Source organism: Calypte anna, chromosome W (assembly GCF_003957555.1).
Source record: "Calypte anna isolate BGI_N300 chromosome W, bCalAnn1_v1.p, whole genome shotgun sequence".
Taxonomy (NCBI): domain Eukaryota; kingdom Metazoa; phylum Chordata; class Aves; order Apodiformes; family Trochilidae; genus Calypte; species Calypte anna.
The window spans coordinates 25,149,460-25,171,668 of record NC_044276.1 but is presented as its reverse complement, the minus strand read 5'-3'; the positions used below and the strand labels follow the sequence as shown (position 1 = coordinate 25,171,668).

The 22,209-nt window shown below is 42.8% G+C and overlaps 1 protein-coding gene across 1 annotated transcript in view; it reads left to right on the top strand.

Moving 5' to 3' along the window:
• Window positions 1-3,940, top strand: part of LOC103539154 (chromodomain-helicase-DNA-binding protein 1) — a 94,981-nt gene extending 91,041 nt beyond the window's left edge. Inside the window, exons 35-37 of the mRNA XM_030468381.1 lie at window positions 717-774; window positions 2,056-2,266; window positions 2,457-3,940. Coding sequence (XP_030324241.1) covers window positions 717-774; window positions 2,056-2,266; window positions 2,457-2,820 — 633 coding nt within the window. The 3' untranslated portion in view covers window positions 2,821-3,940. The remainder of the gene's footprint in view (window positions 1-716; window positions 775-2,055; window positions 2,267-2,456) is intronic.
• The last annotated feature ends 18,269 nt before the right edge of the window (window positions 3,941-22,209 follow it).

Here is a 22,209-nt window from a genome sequence, read left to right as displayed (position 1 = left end):
TACCTGAAAGGAGGTTGTAGCCAGGTGGGGGTTGGTCTCTTTTCCCAGGCAACCCTCAGCAGGACAAGAGGGCATGGTCTTAAGTTGTGCCAGGGGAGGTTTAGGTTGGACATTAGAAAGAATTTCTTTACTGAGAGGGTGATCAAGCATTGGAATGGACTGCCTCGGGAAGTAGTGGATTCTCTGTCCCTGGAGATACTTAAAAAGAGACTGGATGTGGCACTTAGTGCCATGGTCTAGTAACTGCAGCAGTAGTGGATCAAGGGTTGGACTTGATGATCTCTGAGGTCCCTTCCAACCCAGCCAATTCTATGATTCTATGATTCAATAATTTTTAAATATATTTTGCTCTTCACAGTAAACTAGTCTGTTTTCTTAGGATATTTCAGTTGCGTCCAGTGACAGAACAAGAGGTAATGGGCACTAACTTGAACATAGGAAGCTCCATGAGTAGGAACTTCTTTACTTTGAGGGGGCCAAAGCACTGAGACAGGCTGCCTAGTGAGGTGGTGGAATATCTGTCTCTGGAGACATTCAAAGCCCACCTGAATGTCATCTTGTGCAACCTGCTCTAGATGAACCTGCACTGGCAGGGGGGATTGGACTAGATGATCTCCAGAGATCTCTTCCATCTCCTAACATTGTGTGATTTTCTAAAGGATTCAGACACAACTTTGGGATTTATCAATGACAGTTTTTGTACTTGTCTCTTTTAGCAACACAGTGACCAGAATATTGGCAAGAATGTGAATACGTATTTAATTAGAAATCCAGGTAAGAAATCTTGAGTAAATAGGGGGCCTACAAGATCCAGGTAAGAAATCTTGAGCATAGGGGGCCTACAAGAAGGCTGGGGAGGGACTTTTTACAGGGACATGTAGTAATAGGACAAGGGGTAACAGTTTTAAGATGAAAGAATGTAGATTTAGGTTAGATATTAGGAAGAAATTCTTTAGTGTGAGGGTGGTGAGACACTGGAACAGGTTGCCCAGAGAGGTTGAGGATGCCTCATCCCTGGAAGTGTTTAAGGCCAGGTTAGATGGGGCTTTGAGCAACCTGATCTAGTGGGAGGTGTCCCTGCCTATGGCAGAGGGAGTTGGAACTAGATGATCTTTAAGGTCCCTTCCAACCTAAACCATTTTATGATTCTATATTATTTTGCTGGGTATTATAGCTTACAGTATGTAAAATGAAATAAGCTTAAAATTGTCTCCTAGAACTCCCATACTGCTGCATATCACATGGATAGGCTGACTTAACTTCACTAGTTTGCTGATGAAATTCAACTGAGCATGGACTAAGTTTGATACTTACTGATTTTAGTAGCAAGCCATTTGGTCATTCTTTTGAAGTAAATAAAAAGGGAGGGACCAACTCAACACTTATGAACTTCTTGGAGACTCTATACCTGTTTGTAGTAGTTGTAATGTCCCCATATCATGAGAGATATTCCCTGAAGTCATGGTTAGAAATCAGTTACATGGGATATCTTCTATTTTTGAAAATACTACTGTTTTTCTATGCCCCCACACTTACCTTCTTGTAATACTTGTTTTTATATCATGTTATGTAAAACTTTGAGTATGTTATCATGGGTTTAAAATTAGTGTAATATATTTTAGGAATGCCGCTAAAAACTTTTCATTAACAAGGTGTACCTCTAAAACTGATGTTCATGCTAGGGCTATCTCTCCTTAGAGAGGAACTTACTACCATTCTATCTAAGATTGCTTCACTAAGGGCACCTGGTCTCCACTCACTGCTCATTTGGACCTCACTGATCCTCTTCATTCAGTCTGTAAGGTAGAAAAATTTAGTTTCTTAGCCCTACATGTCTACATTTCTAGCTTGCTTGCCTTCTATTTACTTCTGAGCTTTCTCTCAGTTCTCTCACATTAGTGCATTTGCCTTTCAATTATTTAGATCTTGTTTCTGTCAAATTATAATGCTCTTTTAAATTGCTTTAAATCTAACAGGTAGAAGTGCTGTTTCAGTTGGTGAAGAAAAAATTTATAGTGTATGAGACTTATTTATAACCTCTGCTTTATTAAATAGATGTTGAAAGACTGAAAGAGAACACAAACCATGATGACAGTAGCAGGGACAGTTATGCTTCTGATAGACATTTGTTGCAATACCATGATCATCATAAGAACAGACATCAGGGAGAGGCTTACAAGAAAAGTGACTCTAGGAAAAGGTCCTATTCAGCCTTCAGCAATGGAAAAGACCACAGAGACTGGGATCACTATAAACAAGACAGCAGGTAAATTGCTTCAGCAATTATAAAATCTGTTAAGAATTCCCTTCCTGGTTTTGCAGTATGCTTGTAGTAAGCATCCAAGTATCATTTTTGAGTAATGCAGAATTGCAAAGAAATTCCTCTAATGCAGTTCTGTTGAATTGACATAACTTTCTATGTGTTCAGTAATACTAATATAAGTAAATATTTTCAGATACTATAGTGATAGTAAACATAGAAAGTTGGATGACCATAGGAGCAGAGATCACAGGTCAAACCTGGAAGGAAGTTTGAAAGACATTCGACCTTATTCAGATCACCGTTCCCATTCAGACCACAGGATACATTCAGATCATCGTTCTACTTCAGAGTACAGCCATCATAAATCTTCCAGAGATTATAGGTACCACTCAGACTGGCAAATGGACCATAGAGCTTCTGGTAGTGGCCCAAAGTCACCATTAGATCAAAAGTCTCCTTATGGTTCAAGATCTCCTTTAGGACACAGATCTCCATTTGAACACTCATCAGATCACAAAAGTACACCTGAACACACATGGAGCAGCCGGAAAACATAACGAAGACTGACATTTTCTTGACTTTCTTTTAGCCATATGCAGTAAGCTAACACAGTAGTTGCCTTATGTGACTTGAAAGATAAGGACTTGGATATTCTGTCAGTAGCAGTATTGTTACTACTTTCCAGAATGCAAGGTCTATTATCCCAACAATAGAAAAATATTTTTATATTTAAAGTTTATGCTGCACTGTGCTGCAAATGTTGTGGCGTTTTTTTTTTTTCTTCCCCTCTAAGAAATTTAAAATGTTTACTTTTACAGGGACCTCAATGCTGCCCCATTCAAATTGGAATTCATAAAACTGGTTTTAGGCTAAACACAGTTTAAATGACGTTTGTAAATGAATTTTTAAACACTGACCTGTGATCATATTTTAGTAATGAGGAGTTGCTTTTGTTTTCTTAGTAAAGAATTCTCAAGGACTTTGTTCATGTTCCAAAGCTATTTGTTTACATTGTACACTGCAACCAACTTGCCGCTTTTCATCATACGCTTGAATATTTAAGTTCTGTAACTGTAAAATTGCCAAGATTTCTTTTGTTTGTGATTAGTTGTAATAATGCCTTTTTACAAAATAAAATAAATGGCTCAAAATTATTGCAATCTAATTAAATGAGAATTTTTTTTTCCTTCTTGTTCCTTTCCCCACCAACTTGGACCTTCTTGTCACAAGTATGAAACAAAGTCACCATGCTAACACTTGTTAATCTTTATGAAATCACTGTTCAAAATCCAAAAATGGGTAAGGGGAACACTTTTATTCCATTTAGTGCCCTGTTTTTATTGGATGCTTCAGATGCATGTTTTGGTTTTTTGTTTTTCAGTTGAACTGTCAGTATTGTGATTTGTTGTAATGAAATGGTGAGAACCATTCAGCATTTGGAAAGTTTTTTCCAGTTCATTGGTTTTAAAGGAGTATTCAATATCTGAACACTTCTGAATCAAAATTGCCTGAAATTTATTGGAAATGTATTTGTTTTCCCTCTGAAAATAGGCAATGTTGAATGTGCTATGCAGCCAGTTAATATTTTAGATTGGCTTTCTATAAATAAAATTACATTTCACACTGACTTTACATAGATAACTTCTGTCTGACAAATTAAATTTAAAAGGAGATATGGACTCTTGTTTTCTGATGTTTTTCTACAGGGTACCTTTCTCAATCATAAAAATATTAAACTCTTAAGTACTAAATTTTAATACACAGCATAATTAGGGAAGATAAATGTCTACCCTGGCATCATGTGGTTGGAACTAATATGTTGCTCCAATTTTTCTCATCTTGCAGTGTGATGAGCATTTTTTGCTAATTAACGAGGTTTACATTAAAGTATTAAAATTGAACCAAAACCTTTTCAGAGTGCCTATGATCTCACTGTAAGCTGTACATTCTAAGTTAATATAACTTAGCCAAGTACATTTAAGCTTCATTGAAGCTTCGTTTAGGCTGCAACTCAGATAATTAATGCTGCTTCATTTCTTAGCTCTTCATCTTGTCACAGTACCATGATCCTTGGCAGGATTTTGAACTCTGCTTTTGAGCTTGATTGCTGAAGCAGTGTTTAGCTAGTGGTACCTAGTAAGTTTGTGCATGTGTGCTACACTTCTTCCTCTTCCAATGGTGAAACTTTAGAAGTTACAGCATCCACAACCACTGTCTAGTTCTTAGAGTTTGGTTATTGAACTGGAATTTCAGATCCACTATGATAACACATCAGTAGAACAATCCCACTAAGTCTGCTCACCATCAGTGTAGCTATATTAGCATGGCCTTGTGACAGATCATGTCTATGTGACATGGTTAATCTGCATCCATTTTAGTCCAAGTTATTGGGTCTTAAAGAGATATGCAAGACAAAACATACTTTGTGGCTTTGGTTAGAATCTTTGTGAATTAGTGTATTTAGGTTGTGTTGACTTTAATCATGTTATATGTTTAAGACTGAATGCAGAGGGGAATGAAGTTTGATGGTAGGAGGTGTTCTCCATGACTTATGAGTTTGACTGTTATGGGATTCTCCTAAATAGTAAGATATGCACCATATCCCCTGCAAATAAAACATAATTCTGAGCATGCAGATGTGATATATGATGTTAATGAATTTGTATTCCTAACCAGTAAATTCAGAATTAAACTAAGAAGAAAGTGAATATGGGGCTAGACAAAGCAATTGAGACATGCACTTTTCTAGAAAACCGGTGTAAGCAACACAAGGCCTTAACGAGACTAACTTCTGTCTCGGCGATAATTGAAGCGTCGGGCCTTGTTCTTAAAACAAGGCACTGCCAAGGCTAACTAGGCACCAAAAGAATGCGAACATCTGCAGAGAGACAACATAAAAATGCCACAACCAGCAGATAAGGGAAAAATTATGGCTAGGGTCTAATTTTGCTCTGTAACAAGATAATGAAGTCGGCGAAAACAAGAAAGGTAAAGGGTTCAAGTTTGAGGAAGACTTCTTACTTCATCCAAAGACCCCCTAACGACCCCCTGATATCTCCCCAAGAGAGGACTCCGCCTAGACTCCACCCAGACTCTGCCTATCATGAATATTGTAATAACATGATGTAATCCCTTTGAATATATATATGTAAACCCACCCCTTTTTAATATTCATAGAATTGTAATCAATATAAGGTAATTCTAGAGTTTTAGAAGTGTGCATGTGAGCGGAGCGGAGACTCCCCATGCACCCAGCGCTGTTTTGCTCACTGCAATTTCAATCTTATTAATTAAATTAAACCATTAACAGAATATTGAGTCTCGGTCAGTTTTAACACAGATTTGATCTTTATTTTGTTCTTTTATAATGGCAAATAATTGTTGAGTGTCCAGTTCTGAAGTATCCATTTGGAAACAAGCCTCTTCTTTCACATCTTAGTGTTCTCTGCAAGAGGTTTTAGGAAGTAAGAATTCTGGTGGCTCCAAGAGAACTCAAGCTACTGATAAAGATTCAGTTGAATCACAGAATCATTTAGGGGTGAAAATACCCATAAGAATGAGTCCAACTGTTAACCTAACACTGCCAAGTCCACCAGTAAGCTATGTCCCTAAGCACCAGGTTTATGTATCTTTTAAATATCCTCAGGGATGGTGACCCAACCACCTCCCTGGGCAGCCTGCTCCAGTGCTTGATAACCCTTTCAGTGAAGAAAGTTTTCCTAATATCCAATCTAAACCTCCCCTGGCACAACTTAAGGCTGCTTCCTCTTGTTCTCTCACTTGTTACATGGGATAAGAGACTGACCCCCCCGCTTCGTTACAACCTTTCAGGTAGCTGTAGAGAGCAATAAGATCTTCCCTGAATATCCTTTTCTTCAGGCTAAATAGCCCCAGTTCCCTCAGGCACTTCTCATGAGGCTTGTGTCTCAGTGTTCTATCACCCAACCCCACCAGAGAGGTAGAATTGGGAAAAGAAAGACCCATAGATTGAAATTAACACAGATTTAATAGAATAATAAATTAATATAAGATACAAAGTCATACTTGTTTCCAGATAATAGTTGCAAGCTGTGAACTTCTAGCACTCAAGTGCACAATGCTTGCAAGCACGACAGCTCCAGTGAGAACATGATGGTTGCAGCAAGTGCAGGAGTTAGGCCTCAGGCATGGGGCAATGAATGAGGCAGATGGGACGCTCTCAGGAAGGCAGACATGGTAGAAGAGAGCAACCCCACAAACTTGATTTATAGTGTGATGTTTATGGTATGGAATACTTTGGTTGGCCAGCTTGGGTCAGCTGCCCTGGGTTTTGCCCTGCCTAGCTCACTGCACCTTCATAGTCCAAAACTGCCTTTAACATCAGTCACTGCAGAAATTTGCATACCAGAGCTGGGTTTAAATTAAAGCAATATATCTTCTTTCTTTTGTTCTCACAGAATTGGAATCTGCAGCTTCTCAAAACTACAGTTTATCTGAAAAAAAAAATTATTCTAGACATCTATCCCAGCAAAACCATGACAACTTGTTCCGTCAACCCTTCACCAGATTTGTTGATCTTCTTTGGACATGAAAATCTAAGGCTTACATCTTAATTCTATCAAATATTTTCTCATCTACCATTCTCAGTACTACCTAGAAAGAGTAGGTTTGTGGTCTGTCTGCAAAAGTGCATTAAAATGCATTGGTGGTATGAGTGTTTTAAGGACAGATAAATGTATTCTCTTGACTGGTTGCCATTAGCTCATCTTCTCTTGTGCTGGAATCACCATTTATGTGTTCAGTCATTCAGTGTTTTCCTGATTTTGATCTTCAGTGTGGATGCCCTGGTATCCAAGCTACACTTAAAGAGCCTCTGGTTTCTGAGATCCTTAGTACTGTCAAATAAGTACAGGAATTGCAGATGATTTGAGCACCAATGACCTGTAATCAAGTGAGAAGGCAGTGGCCTGGGTTGGCAAGGTGCAAGGGTGATGTGGATGAGACCTTGACACCAACAAAACAGGGCAGAAGGTGACTGATCATAAGTGTAGGTGCACAAATAAGGATATACTGAGAGGATGGTATAATGGGGGAATATCTATGCCCGTTTAAGATCCAAAATAAATAAAGTCTCTATTTTGATGCATTGTTTTCTAGTGCTTTCTACAAAGCAATTTGTCTCCTTTTATACTGTTGTTTTTATTAATACAAATTAAATTCAATGTTAAATGAATAAACATTAAGGATTAGTTTTTGCTTTTCGGTTTCTGTAGTGATCCTGGTGAGAAGACCTCAAAGAGTTAGTGATCCACAATGCATTTAGCTTGAGTAAGCCTGGGCCTGTGCTGTGTTGCAGCTAGCTCAGTGTAAGAAGAGTCTGCATGCAGCTTCTGCTTGGAACTAGGCCTTGCCTTTATTTAAATCTGCAGCAAAAAAATTTCATGTGATCATTCTTTTCTTGGACAGTAGAAATGATGTGTTGGTTTTTTGTAAGAAAATAGAATAAGAGCTCAGAGGAGAAAAGCAGGAAACTTTTGAACAGATGTAGTCTGCACAGTGCACTGTGCCCTAATCAGAGGCCCATTTCATACTGCACAGATAGGAATTGTCAGCATCTGAAGAGATGTAAGATTATCTATACAGTCTTCTCCTTTATAGTCTCGGTGCTAGTAAATAACATTTTAAATGATACTTAACAGTCTGAGTGCCTTTCTTACTGGGACCATAATAGACCTGAAACTCTTGGTGCAAAACAGCTTCTGAAAAAAGTATCTTCATGCCGAAGCAAGGACGGGGACAACAGTTTGATGCAAACTAAATCCGTTTATTCGTATCCTTACATGCAGTTATATACCTTTTCTTATCCCACTATTTTACAATGGTGATTTACCCAAGGAAAGAAATCCCACCTTATCTATATCACTAATCCCTTCCAGACAATCTCACAATCAGGGGGCTGCATATTCAGGAAATTCCATACTTATCTAGCATAGCTCGGGACTATGTTTATCCCACGGTTTGTATGACAGACAGCTTGTCTCCATCGGTTGTGTTGCACTGTCTGTGCATATCACCTTTGTATCTACATCTCCCCCCTTCTGTTGCACTAAAAAAACCTTAGAAACAGTTCTATTAAGCATTCCCTGGATACATTGAAAAAGACAAGGCAATAACAAAAGCAAAATCACAATAACAATCCCAGCATAACAAAGAGTTTTAACTAAAGATAAAAGCCATCCTTTAAGTCCCATATCATGAAGCCAGGTTGTGAAAGCATCGCCGAGAGGGTTTATTTGTTGCTGAATCTTCTGTGTGTGTTGCTTCAACTGTGTGATGCTGGCGTGGATGCTCTCACTATGATCAGAAAGATTCATACAGCACATGCCTTCAAATTCCTGACAGCCATGACCCTGGGCTAGCAATAAAAAATCTATAGCAGCGCGATTTTGTAATAAAGCGTGTTGCAAACTATTTTGATCCATTAAAAGGTTATCTAAAATCTCAGTAGTAATATTTGCTTGCTTTTCCGCCCAACATGCTAATCTAGCTAGGTTAGTAAGCGCATTTCCTGCGGCAGCACCAGGAATAAAAAGAGCTAAAGCAGTTCTAGCAGCTACACTTAAAAGCCTAACATTATCATCACACTGCGGTGTGAGGCCAATACTTCTTGCGTTACGAGCACGATATATAGTATTTACAAGCTGCCTTAATTCAGCAGAGCGAGGAGCAAAAAGGGTTAACGAGCCTAAATAGCAAGGTCCGCCTACAACATTACGGGGGATGCCTTGCCAGGCCCTATCACCGCAGATCAGAAATACCCCGGGGGGTAAAGCCTTAGCAGTGTCATTTACCCAAATAAGTTTAATGTTAGCTTTGGGGTTATGTGTTGTCCCTATTACCGGCATTCGCTCCGACCCATTGTACCCACAATATCCTGATCCCAGTCTATAATCTCCAGATGTAGGACTGATGTCCGGCCAGGTATCAGGGTATGCCCTAGCAGCATACTTAGGACCAAAAACTATGCAAGTAGGTGTCCAGTTTCCTGATACGTTGCCAACTGCCTGGGATCCCAATAGATTTAATTCCTGTGGATCCCAGGGGAGGGATTTTTTCAGCCCCAAAATCAGTTCTGCTGAACAATTTCCAAGTGAAGGGCTTGCTTTGCAGGATCCAATTGAAAAGTCAGCAAACAGAGAAACATTAAAACCTGGGATACCTATAAGGCAGGTACGGAAAGGGTCTGTAGCGGAAGCCATTGCAATGCAAAAATCAGTGGTGCCAGTTGCATTTGCCCATGTTACCCACATGTTTTGCCTTGGAGAGATTTCTAATACAGCATAACAACATACAAACAATTGCAACATACAAAGCCATTTGTATAGCATTTTGCGTGTGCTGAGAGATCTGTGCTACGTCTGTTCCTTCAGTTGTCCTTCTCGATATGGGCGGATGTTCCTTGCCGGATACCACTTAGGTCCTGCTTCTGTGGAAATACAAGCGTAGCCCCTGCCCCAGGTGATTAAAGGAAATGGGTCTTCAACTTTCCCGGACTCCAAATCCCGTACTAACACAGGGGGTCTTTCCTGAAATTTAAAAAGATGGTTACTTGCAAAATGCTTTGTAATTGGTGGGGCATTGTCTGAAAAGCAATTCAAGAAATTAAAAGTATATATAGCTTTTTGCAATCTTTCTTCTGGTGTATTTATCAGTCCACCAGTTCCCCCTTTTTGTTTTAGTAACAGTGCCTTAAGGGACTGATGGGAGCGTTCAATAATTGATTGACCTGTCGGAGAATGGGGGATACCTGTCACATGTTTAATTCCCCATTCTGCAAAAAAGGTCTTCAAAAGCTGAGAAGAATAGGCAGGACCATTGTCTGTTTTAACTGTTTGAGGAACTCCTAGAGAGGCAAATGCTTTTAAAAAGTGTTTTTTGGCGTCTCTGGCCTTCTCTCCTGTATGGCATGATGCATAAATAGCTCCGGAGAAGGTATCAATGGAAGAGTGTATGTACTTAAGACGACCAAATTCGGAAAAATGAGTAATATCAGTTTGCCAGAGTTCAAGGCTTTGAAGTCCTCTAGGGTTAATTCCTCCTGCTAAAGGCTGAAAAGTAAATTTTTGACAATCAGGGCAAGCAGATAAGATATCAGCTGCCTGTTGTGAAGTCAGACCAAATTGTCTGCGGAGGCCTTTAGCATTTGTATGAAAAAATCTGTGACTTAGGCGAGCCTGTTCAAAGTTATTCGGAAGAGGAGACACTGACATTGTTAACAGGTCAGCCGCCCTGTTTCCTTCGGCTACAAAGCCTGGGAGGCAGGTGTGAGACCTGATATGCATAATAAAGAAGGCGTGTTGCCGTTTGTTGATAAGATCAATCAATGCTCTGAGCAGAGTATACAGTTGCAAGTTGGAAATGTCTCTTAGGACTGAAGACTCTGCTCGAAGCACGATACCTGCTACATAAGCTGAGTCTGTAATAATATTTAAAGGTTGGTTACTGAAAAGAAAAAAGGCTCTAGTCACGGCTGCTAATTCAACAAGCTGAGGAGAACCTGGGTGAAAGGTGATATCAGATTGCCAATCCTTGGTTTCAGGGTCTCTCCATACAATTGCAGCTTTATGAGAGATACCTGAACCGTCTGTAAACACAGTAATTGCCTGTAAAGGAATTTCACTTCTCTTTGGAACTTCTGCAAGGGAAAAGGACAATCGAAAGAGTTTATGTGGAGGAAAATGATTTGAAAATTGTCCCGTGAAGTCCTGTACGGCAATCTGAAAAGGAAGTGAATTCTGTAGAAGAAAAGAAAGATACAATTCAGTAACAGGCATATAAATTGTAGAGAAAGATCTGCCAGAAAGAGTTAATAGTCGCTCTCTGGCTTTCATAATGATTTGAGAAAACATCTCTGGTCGCTGTAAAATAGTTTTAGAGGATTGATTCGGCAGGAAAATCCACTCTAAAATCAACAATGGATCTGTAAGCGTGGTGTCCCACTGAAAAATCATGCCACAATATTTTACACCATCCTCTAAAATTATTAATTGAAAGAATAAATCAGGGTCCCACCGAGAGGCTTGCCTCTGTTCGATGGCCCTGCAAACTCTTTGTAATGCTAATTCCGCAGAGGGTGTGAGGTGTTTGGGAGCCATTAGGTCCGCGTCTCCTTTAAGAAGATCGAATAGAGGAGCCAATTCAGAATTTGAAATACCCAGAAGGGGTCGCAACCAATTAATAGATCCCAAAAGTTTTTGAGCATCATGCAGTGTGGCTATCTGAGTATTAATAGATAGCTTTTGCGGAATTATGGAATGACTGGTAATTTTCCACCCTAGATAATTCCAGGGGGTTTGTTTTTGAATTTTTTCTGGTGAGACTTTCAAGCCTGCCTGATCGATGGCAGTTAACACAGATTCTATTGCCTTTTGTAAATCACCCTCAGTAGCAGCAGCAATTAACAGGTCATCCATATAATGATACAATATTACAGTTGGAAATTCAAGAGGTACTGGGGCCAATATTTTGGCAACATACCACTGGCAGATTGTGGGGCTATTTTTCATGCCCTGAGGTAAAACCGTCCAATGGTAGCGTTTAAGAGGTGCTCCCATATTAAGGCTAGGCACAGAAAAGGCAAACTTAGGTGCATCATCAGGATGTAAGGGAATATCAAAAAAGCAATCTTTTAAATCAATAACAATCAAATTCCATTCCCGCGGGATCATTGTTGGTGAAGGGAGACCTGGTTGTAACGCTCCCATTGGCTCCATAACAGCATTAATTTTTCGTAAATCTTGCAATAATCTCCAACCACCTGATTTTTTCTTAATTACAAAAACAGGAGTATTCCACGGACTGAAAGTTGGAACTACATGTCCCTTTTTTAATTGAATTTGTACCAATTGTTCTAGGGCGGTGAGTTTTTCCTCTGATAAGGGCCACTGATTCACCCACACTGGCTCCTGTGTTTTCCAGGTTAATTGTGGAATTTCACGCCCTTCATCAGTGACCCTCGTTAAAAAACCGTTTCTAAATGCAATCCCCATTGTGATAGAACATCCCTTCCCCACAGATTCAATGGTACTGGCAATACAAAGGGTCGAGTACTAGCTACCCTGTTCTCAGGACCAATGATTTGAATAACATCTTCACTCTGGTAACTGTTACCAATTCCCCCTATTCCTGCTAATGGCTGTGCAGTGCGAGTTAGATTCCACTGGCGTGGCCACTTAGCTTGGGAGATTACGGTAACATCGGCACCTGTGTCAATAAGACCTGTTAACACAACTTGTTGACACCCATTTTTAAGTTTACATTGTTTCAATGGTCTGTCCTTTGAGATTGCATGTGTCCAGTATATTTGCAGGCAGCCTGTAGATCCGAAGGCGCCCTGCCGCGTGACATCTGAGGGGAAAAAATCAATATTTAAAGGTAACAACACCAATTGTGCTATTTTGCTTTTAGCGGGTATTTTGCAGGGTGGGGTAGGCATCCAAGCCATTATTTTTATTTCTAATGCATCGTTGTCGATGACTCCTGGTAAAACAAAAAGACCACTAAAAGTACTTGATGACCGACCCACAATAAGACCCATAGTCCCGGACGGAAGTGGCCCTTGAAACAAAGTGTCTATTATATGCACCGAGGTGTCGGCAAGAATCACTGTGAACCGGGTCGATAAATCCAGTCCGGCGCTCCGTGCTGTGGCGAGATCACTCGCCGTGGCGCACCGAGAACTGGACACCGCTGCATCGGGTATGTCCGAAACGACTGCCGAGCCGATGGGGTCCCCCCCGTGCCGTCGCTGTGCAGGGCGTGGGGGCACTGATAGCTATAGCCATGTCAATTTCTCCCGCATCTAAAGCCTGCTTTTTAATAGCAGCCCATACCGCGTATGGATCGTAATTATCGGGAATTAGATCTGGTTCTTGTCCTGTATCGAAAGGATCAGGCTCGAACGGATCGTCGCTCGGCGAATCCGGTCTGGTTACCTTGGCTACAGTTCTGGCAGGGGAAGCGTCTTCCCGCGCTCTTCCCTCTGGTAGCGGGGGGGCGCTGGGAACGGCAGAAACGGCAGAAGTGTCTGCTCGCTCCGATTCTTTAATACCTTCAAATACTGTCCGCCAGGGAAATAGGAGTTTAAGTGCTTCATGATCCCCTCGCGTACTCAGGTCCCATAAACGAACTCCCGCTTTATCCCACAGTTCAGATTCAAAAATAGTAACAGCAGAAGTACCTGGGAATTTATCGCGGACCCATTTTAAAATGAGCTTAAGTGCATGATCCGAGATTTCTTTCTGTTGCTTTAGCAACAGTTCTCTCATAAGTCTATAAACGTCCTGTTCTTCATGGGAACTTTGATTACCCATGACTTCGTTTCTCCAAGCTCACCTGCCAAACGCGAGGAGGTGCAGACGGGCGGCCGCCCTCGTCCAGGCTTCTTTCAGCCTCAAATTCAACGTTCTCGGAGACCTGCTGGCCGGCTGCTTCTTCAGCAGAATTCTTCCCGAATCACGTCCGGGGTCACCAATTGCCGCAGCAAGGACGGGGACAACAGTTTGATGCAAACTAAATCCGTTTATTCGTATCCTTACATGCAGTTATATACCTTTTCTTATCCCACTATTTTACAATGGTGATTTACCCAAGGAAAGAAATCCCACCTTATCTATATCACTAATCCCTTCCAGACAATCTCACAATCAGGGGGCTGCATATTCAGGAAATTCCATACTTATCTAGCATAGCTCGGGACTATGTTTATCCCACGGTTTGTATGACAGACAGCTTGTCTCCATCGGTTGTGTTGCACTGTCTGTGCATATCACCTTTGTATCTACATCTTCACTTTAAAGATCCAATGGCATAACCAGGGTCAGCCCCAGCTGAAAAAAAATTTGGCTTGGCACAAAGGTACATTGAGACTAAGGTTTTTCAAATCCATCTGCCACCTGAATATCATACCATGCTGCTTTCTCCAGAGGAAGATGTGTCAAAAAGGCCATGTCTCCAAGTCTCACAATGACAGTGATGCTAAGAAAAATTTGGCCTTGGGAATGATTGTACATATGGATGAAAGAAGATGAGAGATGTGGGTCTCAGGTGATTCAGTGGACGAGGTTTCAACCTTTGGCTCTTCCTAACCCCAATTTAAACATTTTAAATTACATTGCAATTTTGCAGAATCCCAAAAGAAATTAAATTAACAGGTCTAACATGGTAATAAGTTAAATCAAATTGATGCAATGAGGAGGAGTAATTAGCCATCAGCTCTTGAAAGAATTTGTCAGCTTTCCTTTAGCCCTCAGATTATTATCCACTGTTGGTAGTCCAGGCTGGCAGTGATGACATTGCTGGACGAAGTACAAAGGTGATTAAAAAGGACTTCAAGGCACTGGGTTGTTTAGATGATGGGTCAGGAGCACAGGTGGTGTTCACCTCGGTTCGAGCAATAGAAGACCTGAATGAGGAGAGAACTAGGAAAACTAATCTGATCAATAGGTGGCTAAGGGACTGGTGCCACTGGCGGGACTTTGGGTTTTTCGACCACGGGACAACTTCCGTACTACCTAGTGTACTCAAAACAGATGGGCTTCACCTAACTAACAAGGGGAAAAGGACTCTAGCGTATAAGTTGGAGAGGCTGATAAGGAGGGCTTTAAACTAGGTTTGAAGGGGGATGGGGTTGAAACTGGGCTCTCCAGAAAGGAGCCTAAGGGTGGTCTACCCAAGGTACGAGACAAACCAGCAGCCCAGCTAAAGTGCATGTACACCAATGCACGCAGCATGGGCAACAAACAAGAGGAGCTGGAAGCCATCGTGCATCAGGAAAGCTATGATGTAGTCGCTATCACGGAAACGTGGTGGGATGACTCCCATGACTGGAGTGCTACCATGGATGGCTATAGGCTCTTCAGAAGGGACAGGCAGGGTAGGAGAGGCAGAGGGGTAGCCCTATATGTTAGGGAGTCTCTTGACAGTGTAGAAATTGAAGTCTGTAATAATAAGGTGGAGTGCCTGTGGATCAGAATCAAGGGGAAGGTCAACAAGGCTGATATCGTGATGGGAGTCTGTTACAGACCACCCAACCAAGATGATGAGGATGATGAATTATTCTACAGGCAGCTGGCGGATGTCTCCAAATCGTCATCCCTTGTTCTTGTGGGCAACTTTAATCTACCAGACATCTGCTGGGAACTCCACAGCACAGAGAGGAAGCAGTCTAGGAGATTCCTGGAGTGTATAGAGGATAATTTCCTGCTCCAGCTAGTAAATGAGCCCACCAGGGATGGAGCCTCGCTTGACCTTCTTTTCACAAACAGAGAGGAGCTGGTGGGAGATGTGGTGGTTGGTGGATGCCTGGGACTTAGCGACCATGAAATAATAAAGTTTTCAATATTCAGGGATACAAGGAGGGTCGTCAATAAGACCTCTACGCTGGACTTCTGGAGGGCAGATTTTGGCCTATTCAGAAGACTTGTTCAGAGTATACCCTGGGAAACAGACCTTGAAAACAGAGGGGTACAGGAGGGATGGTCGTACTTCAAGGAACAAGTTTTGAAAGCACAGGAGCAGGCTGTCCCAGTGTGCCGAAAGGCGAGCCGGCGGGGAAGACGACCGGCCTGGCTGAATTGGGAGACTCTGAAAGAAATTAGGGTTAAGAGGAGGGCCTACCAATTGTGGAAAAAAGGGCTAACTACTCAGGAAGAATTAAGGAATATTGTTAAGTCATGTCGAAAGAAAATCAGAGAGACAAAGGCACAATGTGAACGGAATCTCGCCACCTCTGTGAAGGATAACAAAAAGTCCTTCTACAGATACATCAGCAGCAAAAGAAGGGGCAAGGAAAACATCCATCCTTTACTGGACACGGGTGGGAATATAGTTGTCAAAGATGAAGAAAAGGCTGAGGTATTTAACACCTTCTTTACCTCAGTTTTCAGCAGAAAGACAGGTTACCCTGAAGATGGATGTCTTCTAGAGCTCATAGAAAGTGACATGAATCTAAACAGCCCCCCTGTAATCCTGAAGGACACAGTCAGTGACCTACTAAGATGCTTGGATCCCCACAAGTCTATGGGACCAGATGGGATCCACCCAAGGGTAATGAAGGAGCTGGCAGAAGAGCTTGCCAAGCCTCTCTCTATCATCTACCAACAGTCCTGGCTCACTGGGGACATCCCAGATGATTGGAAGTTGGCGAATGTCACGCCAATCCACAAAAAGGGCCGGAAAGAGGACCCAGGAAACTACAGGCCCGTCAGCCTGACCTCAGTGCCTGGCAGGCTCATGGAACAGATCATCCTGGGGGCAACCACACAGCACCTGCAGGATGGGCAAGGGATCAGACCCAGCCAGCACGGGTTTAGGAAGGGCAGGTCATGCCTGACCAACCTGAGCTCCTTTTATGATCAGGTGACCCGACTGGTGGATGAGGGGAAGGCTGTGGATGTGGTCTACCTGGACTTCAGCAAGGCCTTTGACACCGTCTCCTACAGCATCCTCCTGAAAAATCTATCAGCCCGTGGCTTGGACAGGAGCACCCTGTGCTGGGTTAAGAACTGGCTGGAGGGCCGGGCCCAGAGAGTGGTGCTGAACGGGGCTGCATCCAGTTGGCAGCCAGTCACTAGTGGTGTCCCCCAGGGATCAGTGTTGGGCCCGGTTCTGTTCAATATCTTCATTGATGATCTAGACGAGGGGATTGAGTCCATCATCAGCAAATTCGCAGACGACACTAAGCTGGGGGAAAATGTCGATCGGCTGGAAGACAGGAGGGCTCTGCAGAGGGACCTGGACAGACTGGAGAGTTGGGCTGATTCCAATGGGATGAGGTTTAACACGGCCAAGTGCCGGGTCCTGCACTTTGGCCACAACAACCCCATGCAGCGCTACAGGCTGGGGACAGAGTGGCTGGAGAGCAGCCAGGCAGAAAGGGACCTGGGAGTCTGGATTGCCAGGAAGCTGAAGAGGAGGCATCAGTGTGGCCAGTTGGCCAAGAAAGCCAATGGCATCCTGGCCTGTATCCGGAACAGCGTCGCCAGCAGGTCCAAGGAAGTGATTCTGCCCCTATACTCAGCCCTGGTGAGGCCACACCTCGAGTACTGTGTCCAGTTCTGGGCCCCTCAGTTCAGGAAGGATATCGAGGTCCTGGAGCAGGTCCAAAGGAGGGCAACCAGGCTGGTGAAGGGACTCGAGCACAGACCCTATGAGGAGAGGCTGAGAGAGCTGGGGCTGTTCAGCCTGGAGAAGAGGAGGCTCAGGGGAGACCTCATCGCTGTCTACAACTACCTGAAAGGAGGTTGTAACCGGGTGGACGTTGGTCTCTTTTGCCAGACGACTTTCAACAAGACAAGAGGGCATGGTCTTAAGTTGTGCCAGGGGAAATTTAGGTTAGATATTAGAAAGAATTTCTTTACGGAGAGAGTGATCAGGCATTGTAATGGGCTGCCCAGGGAAGTAGTGGATTCTCCGTCCCTGGAGTTATTTAAAAAGAGACTGGATGTGGCACTCAGTGCCATAGTCTAGCAACCGCCACGGTGGTTCAAGGGTTGGACTCTATGATCTCTGAGGTCCCTTCCAACCCAGCCAATTCTATTATTCTGTGATTCTATGATTCTATGAAATATGAATTTCAGTGTGAACAAATGTCCTGGTTTGGGCAAGGATAAAGGTAATTTTCTGTCTTGTACTTTTGCTTTCAGCTAAGTCTCTTGTATGTAGTTGCACTTGCTGAAATTAACAGCAAGTTTCTCAGACAGTGTCTGCTTATAGGACTGATAATGCTTGACATTTATAGTTACAGCTAGAGAATAGTATGAAGAACCAAGGCCACTGCTCAGTTCCGAGGAACATTTTGCCCTCTAGAAGGAGAGAAGGTGTAAAAAGGTCGCACCTGCAAACTCTCCTTTAGGGAGGAAAGGACAAGATAGATGGCTAGAATTGACCTAACGATATTCCATCCCATATACGTCATACTCAGTATAAATTTGAGGGATCATGAGGGTCAAATCCTTCCTGCTTCCCCTTCTTTGCCTGTCCCTGTTTGCTTTGGCATCCTGGGAGGATTCCGTCCGTTCGTCTGCCTGTGGTCCTCATCCATACAAGCCTAAATCTGTGTGTTCCTGCCTCTAGCTCCCTGCTGCTGCTGACTCCAGGAGTCCAGCCTGGACTTTCCCAGGGCCGCCCGGCAGCCTTGGTGGTGATGTGAGAGTTACTGGGGGAAAAGGGGGGAGGAATGTGGTATCAATTTTCCTGTATATTTGTATATATATAGTAATTTTTCCTATGTATCATTACTGTTTCATTAAAGTTGTGTATTTTAGTTTCCAACCCATGAGTCTCTCTCTCTTATTCTCTCTTCTTTCTTTATAAGGGAGGAGAGGGGAATTAGTAGAGAGCATCTGTCATTTGGTTTAATTGCCAGGCCAGTGTTAAACCATGACAGATTTATTAGCACCTAACATGGGGTTCAAGTTAAGAAGCTCGAGCCCAGTTAAAATTTTGACCAATCTGCCTGAATAGTTTGAATTCCAACTTGAGCGGGAGGAAACCAATATGGCTTTGCTGAGCAGGAATCAGACTTTTTTTTTTGAAATTTCACAGGGTTAGAGATTAAACCAGTCATGCCGTACCTTTGCTATTTGGGGTATTTGATATGAGCTTTTGCAGCTGGGATTAGAGGTACTACGTGGTTTATTTTTTGTAAGAGCTGTTTAAGAAGCATCGTGGCAATATGGTCCTCAGTACTGATGGATATTGTGGTGCATGGCACAGTGGTGTTTCATACAAGGTGTTACGATGTGAGTTACTATTTATATTTTGATTGTGAGGAAAAATCAGCCACTACTTATAGACGACGCGTGAATTTACAAAATAACCAGGCTTTAGGATTTAAACGAGTGACAAGGGTTTATTTTAAATAGGGAAAACCAGTTTTGCTAGCAGAAAGCTAAATTAGTCACATAATTAGACATAAATTAGTCACCTTTGGAAAGAGAGTCGTTATGTAAAAGGGAAAAAACAAAGAGGGTTTATCACCGTCCAGTGGGACCTGGCCTCGGTCTGGAATTGCTTGTGAAGGATCCATCGTTTCTGCTGCTTTCCGTTCCTCCGCTTTGTCTGCCTCCTAGCTGGAAACTGAAGTGTCGAGAGACGGGAGCATCTAGAAGAAACTGCTGCTTTTTCCTTTTTTCCTAAGGTTTTTTATACCCCAAAAGAAAGAGGGGTCCCTCTATTGCATAAGTCCCTGATACGTACAGATTTCCAGACTTCCCAGAGATGAGTTATCCTTATCTTTTTGTCTTTTGGTGCCCTGCTAATTTCTTAGTTTTTGGTCTCCACCCTGCACCAGAAGGCAACTTGATAAGCAATCTTATCTTTTAGTTGTCTGTCAGGCATACATTGAGGTAAACATATGTTAATTCCAAGCAGGAAGAGAGAAGAAAAGAAAAAAAAGTGATTCAAGAGACATATTTTGTATTTTCAATTCCACGTGTATACATCACAAGGATTAAAAACTTGGTTGTTAATTACACTTTAAGTTTTAAGCTGGGAAATTATACCACTCCATCTTATTTTGGGCTGACTCCACCATATTATAGTAGCAATAGCATTTCATTTCTCAATCTTCTGGTGGGTGTTGTTAATTTCTCTCATATATTAGTGAGGAGTAAGATAAAAAACACAGTCATGAGAATGAGCATGCCTTTTTGCAGGTTGTGAGTTGCTGCTTGAAGAGCGAGATCTTCACCTGGTACAGAGAGCACGCCCTCTTCTGCCTCTGCAGCCGCTTCTCGCCCCACCTCATGCAAGGGCACCTCTGATATGGCTGGCCAGCATTGCCAGTGTATCTGTTACAGCTGCAGCTGCTGCCTCCACCCCCACAGACATTGCTGCTGTTGAGAAAGCAAGCCCTGCTGCTGCTGCAGACACCAAAGCCTCTCCCCCTCAGCCCAAACAGCTACTTGTTGACCCTGTAACTAGGAGAAAAGGAAAACAATGGAAATCAGAAATTAGCCTTAACCCTTCAAGTTCTGAATGACACAACCAGGTGATAGAGGAAATAGAGGACATTGCCTCTCCTAGTAGAGCAGCCAAAGCAGACTCTAAAGCAGAGTCAGCTGAGGACTCAGACTCAGAAGAATATGCTCAGTTCTATTCCATGAGGGACTTGCGTACTCTGAGAAAAGACTTCAGCTGTTTTGCAGGTGAAGCACTTCTCACTTGGTTACTCCGATGCTGGAATGATGGGGCTGCTACCATAACATTAACTCAGAAGGAAGCCAGGCAGTTGGGATCCCTGGCCAATGATGCAGGTATTGATCAGGCATTTGGGGAAAAGGCTGGAACAACCAGCCTGTGGAGATGACTCTTGTCCACTGTAAGGGAGAGATATTCCTATAAAGAGGAAATAGACTGCCCACAGGTCAAAGGAGCCACACTTGAAAAAGCTATCAGGTATCTGGAAGAATTGGCTGTATGACATGTGATCTATAATGATGATAACATTGAAGATCCTTATCACATGCCATGCCCTAAGCCTATCCGGCACAGGTTTGTGCATGCACCTTTTAACCATAAACTATCAATAATGTTATGGGTTCCTGGAGAATTGGATGGAATTGTAGGTGATGTGATTAAAATTGCACGAGAATATGAAGATGCTGTCACGGCTCCTTCATCGAGCCTGGGTCTCAGCTATAAAGAGAGCATCTGAGAAGCTGCATTCACCCCTTTTTCCTCAGACAGAAGGAGGACGCCGCATTGCAGCCATTAAGAGGAGACGCCCTCCTATGAGACGGAACCAAGAGAAACAGAATTCAGTAAGAGGAATCCTATGGGCACTCCTGAGTGAATATGGAGAGGACATGAAAAAGTGGGATCAAAAAACTACTGCTGTCCTGGAGGAGCAAGTGCGTAAGTTGCTGAGTAAGATGAAAGCAAAAGGAGGTCCTTCTAAAAAGAAGGCTGCTCAAGTCTCCAGTGTGGAGTTACTCAATCCAAATATGCAGGTGACTCAAGATCCCGGTACATCAGGTGTGAGTACAGGGGATGCAAACTCCAGTAATGCACGTACTGACAATGTTGTATGTGCTCAAGCTTAGAGGTGCCCTGCCTCCAGCCAGGTGGAGGAGGACAACCGAACTTATTGGACTGTGTGGATTCGGTGGCCTGGCACATTAGAGCCATGAAAGTATAAAGCCTTGGTGGACACCGGTGCACAGTGCACCCTAATGCTATTGAATCAGAAAGGAACAGAATCCGTCACTATTTCTGGAGTGACGGGGGGATCTAAAGAACTGACTATTGTGAAGGCTGATGTGAGCCTCACTGGAATGAAGTGGCATAAACACCCTATAGTGACTGGTCCAGATGCTCCGTGCATCCTTGGCATAGATTACCTCAAGGGAGGTGACTTCAAGGACCTGAAAGGGTACCGGTGGTCCTTTGGTACTGCAGCTATTAAGACAGAATACAGAATGGCTGCATGCTTTGATTGGCCTTTCAGATAAATCCTTTGTAGTGGGGTTGCTGAAAACTATAAACCAGAGGGTGCCAACTGCTACTTCAATAGTGCATCGACAACAATATCGCACCAACAGAGATGCTGTGATCCCCATTCACAAGCTGATCAGGTTAAATTGAACTCTTTATGTGTTGTCTATGAGATGATTTCCCACCCTGTTATTCTTCTTTTCTACTGCCAACTCCCATATCTTTTGCACATAGCTGATCTTTCAGTAACCTTGCAGCTGGGCCTCAAGGCCCTTAGCTCACTCCAGTTAAAGTTGAATAGTCAGGATTGCTCACATATCCATTTTCTTCCAGAAAGTCTCCCAACACTGGCCAGAAGGCACACACTTTGGTATGCCACCAGAAAAAGTGGTGAAACGGGCTGAAGAAGCCCCACCATACGACCAACTACCAGAGAACGGGAAACAGTATCCTATTTTCACTGATGGATC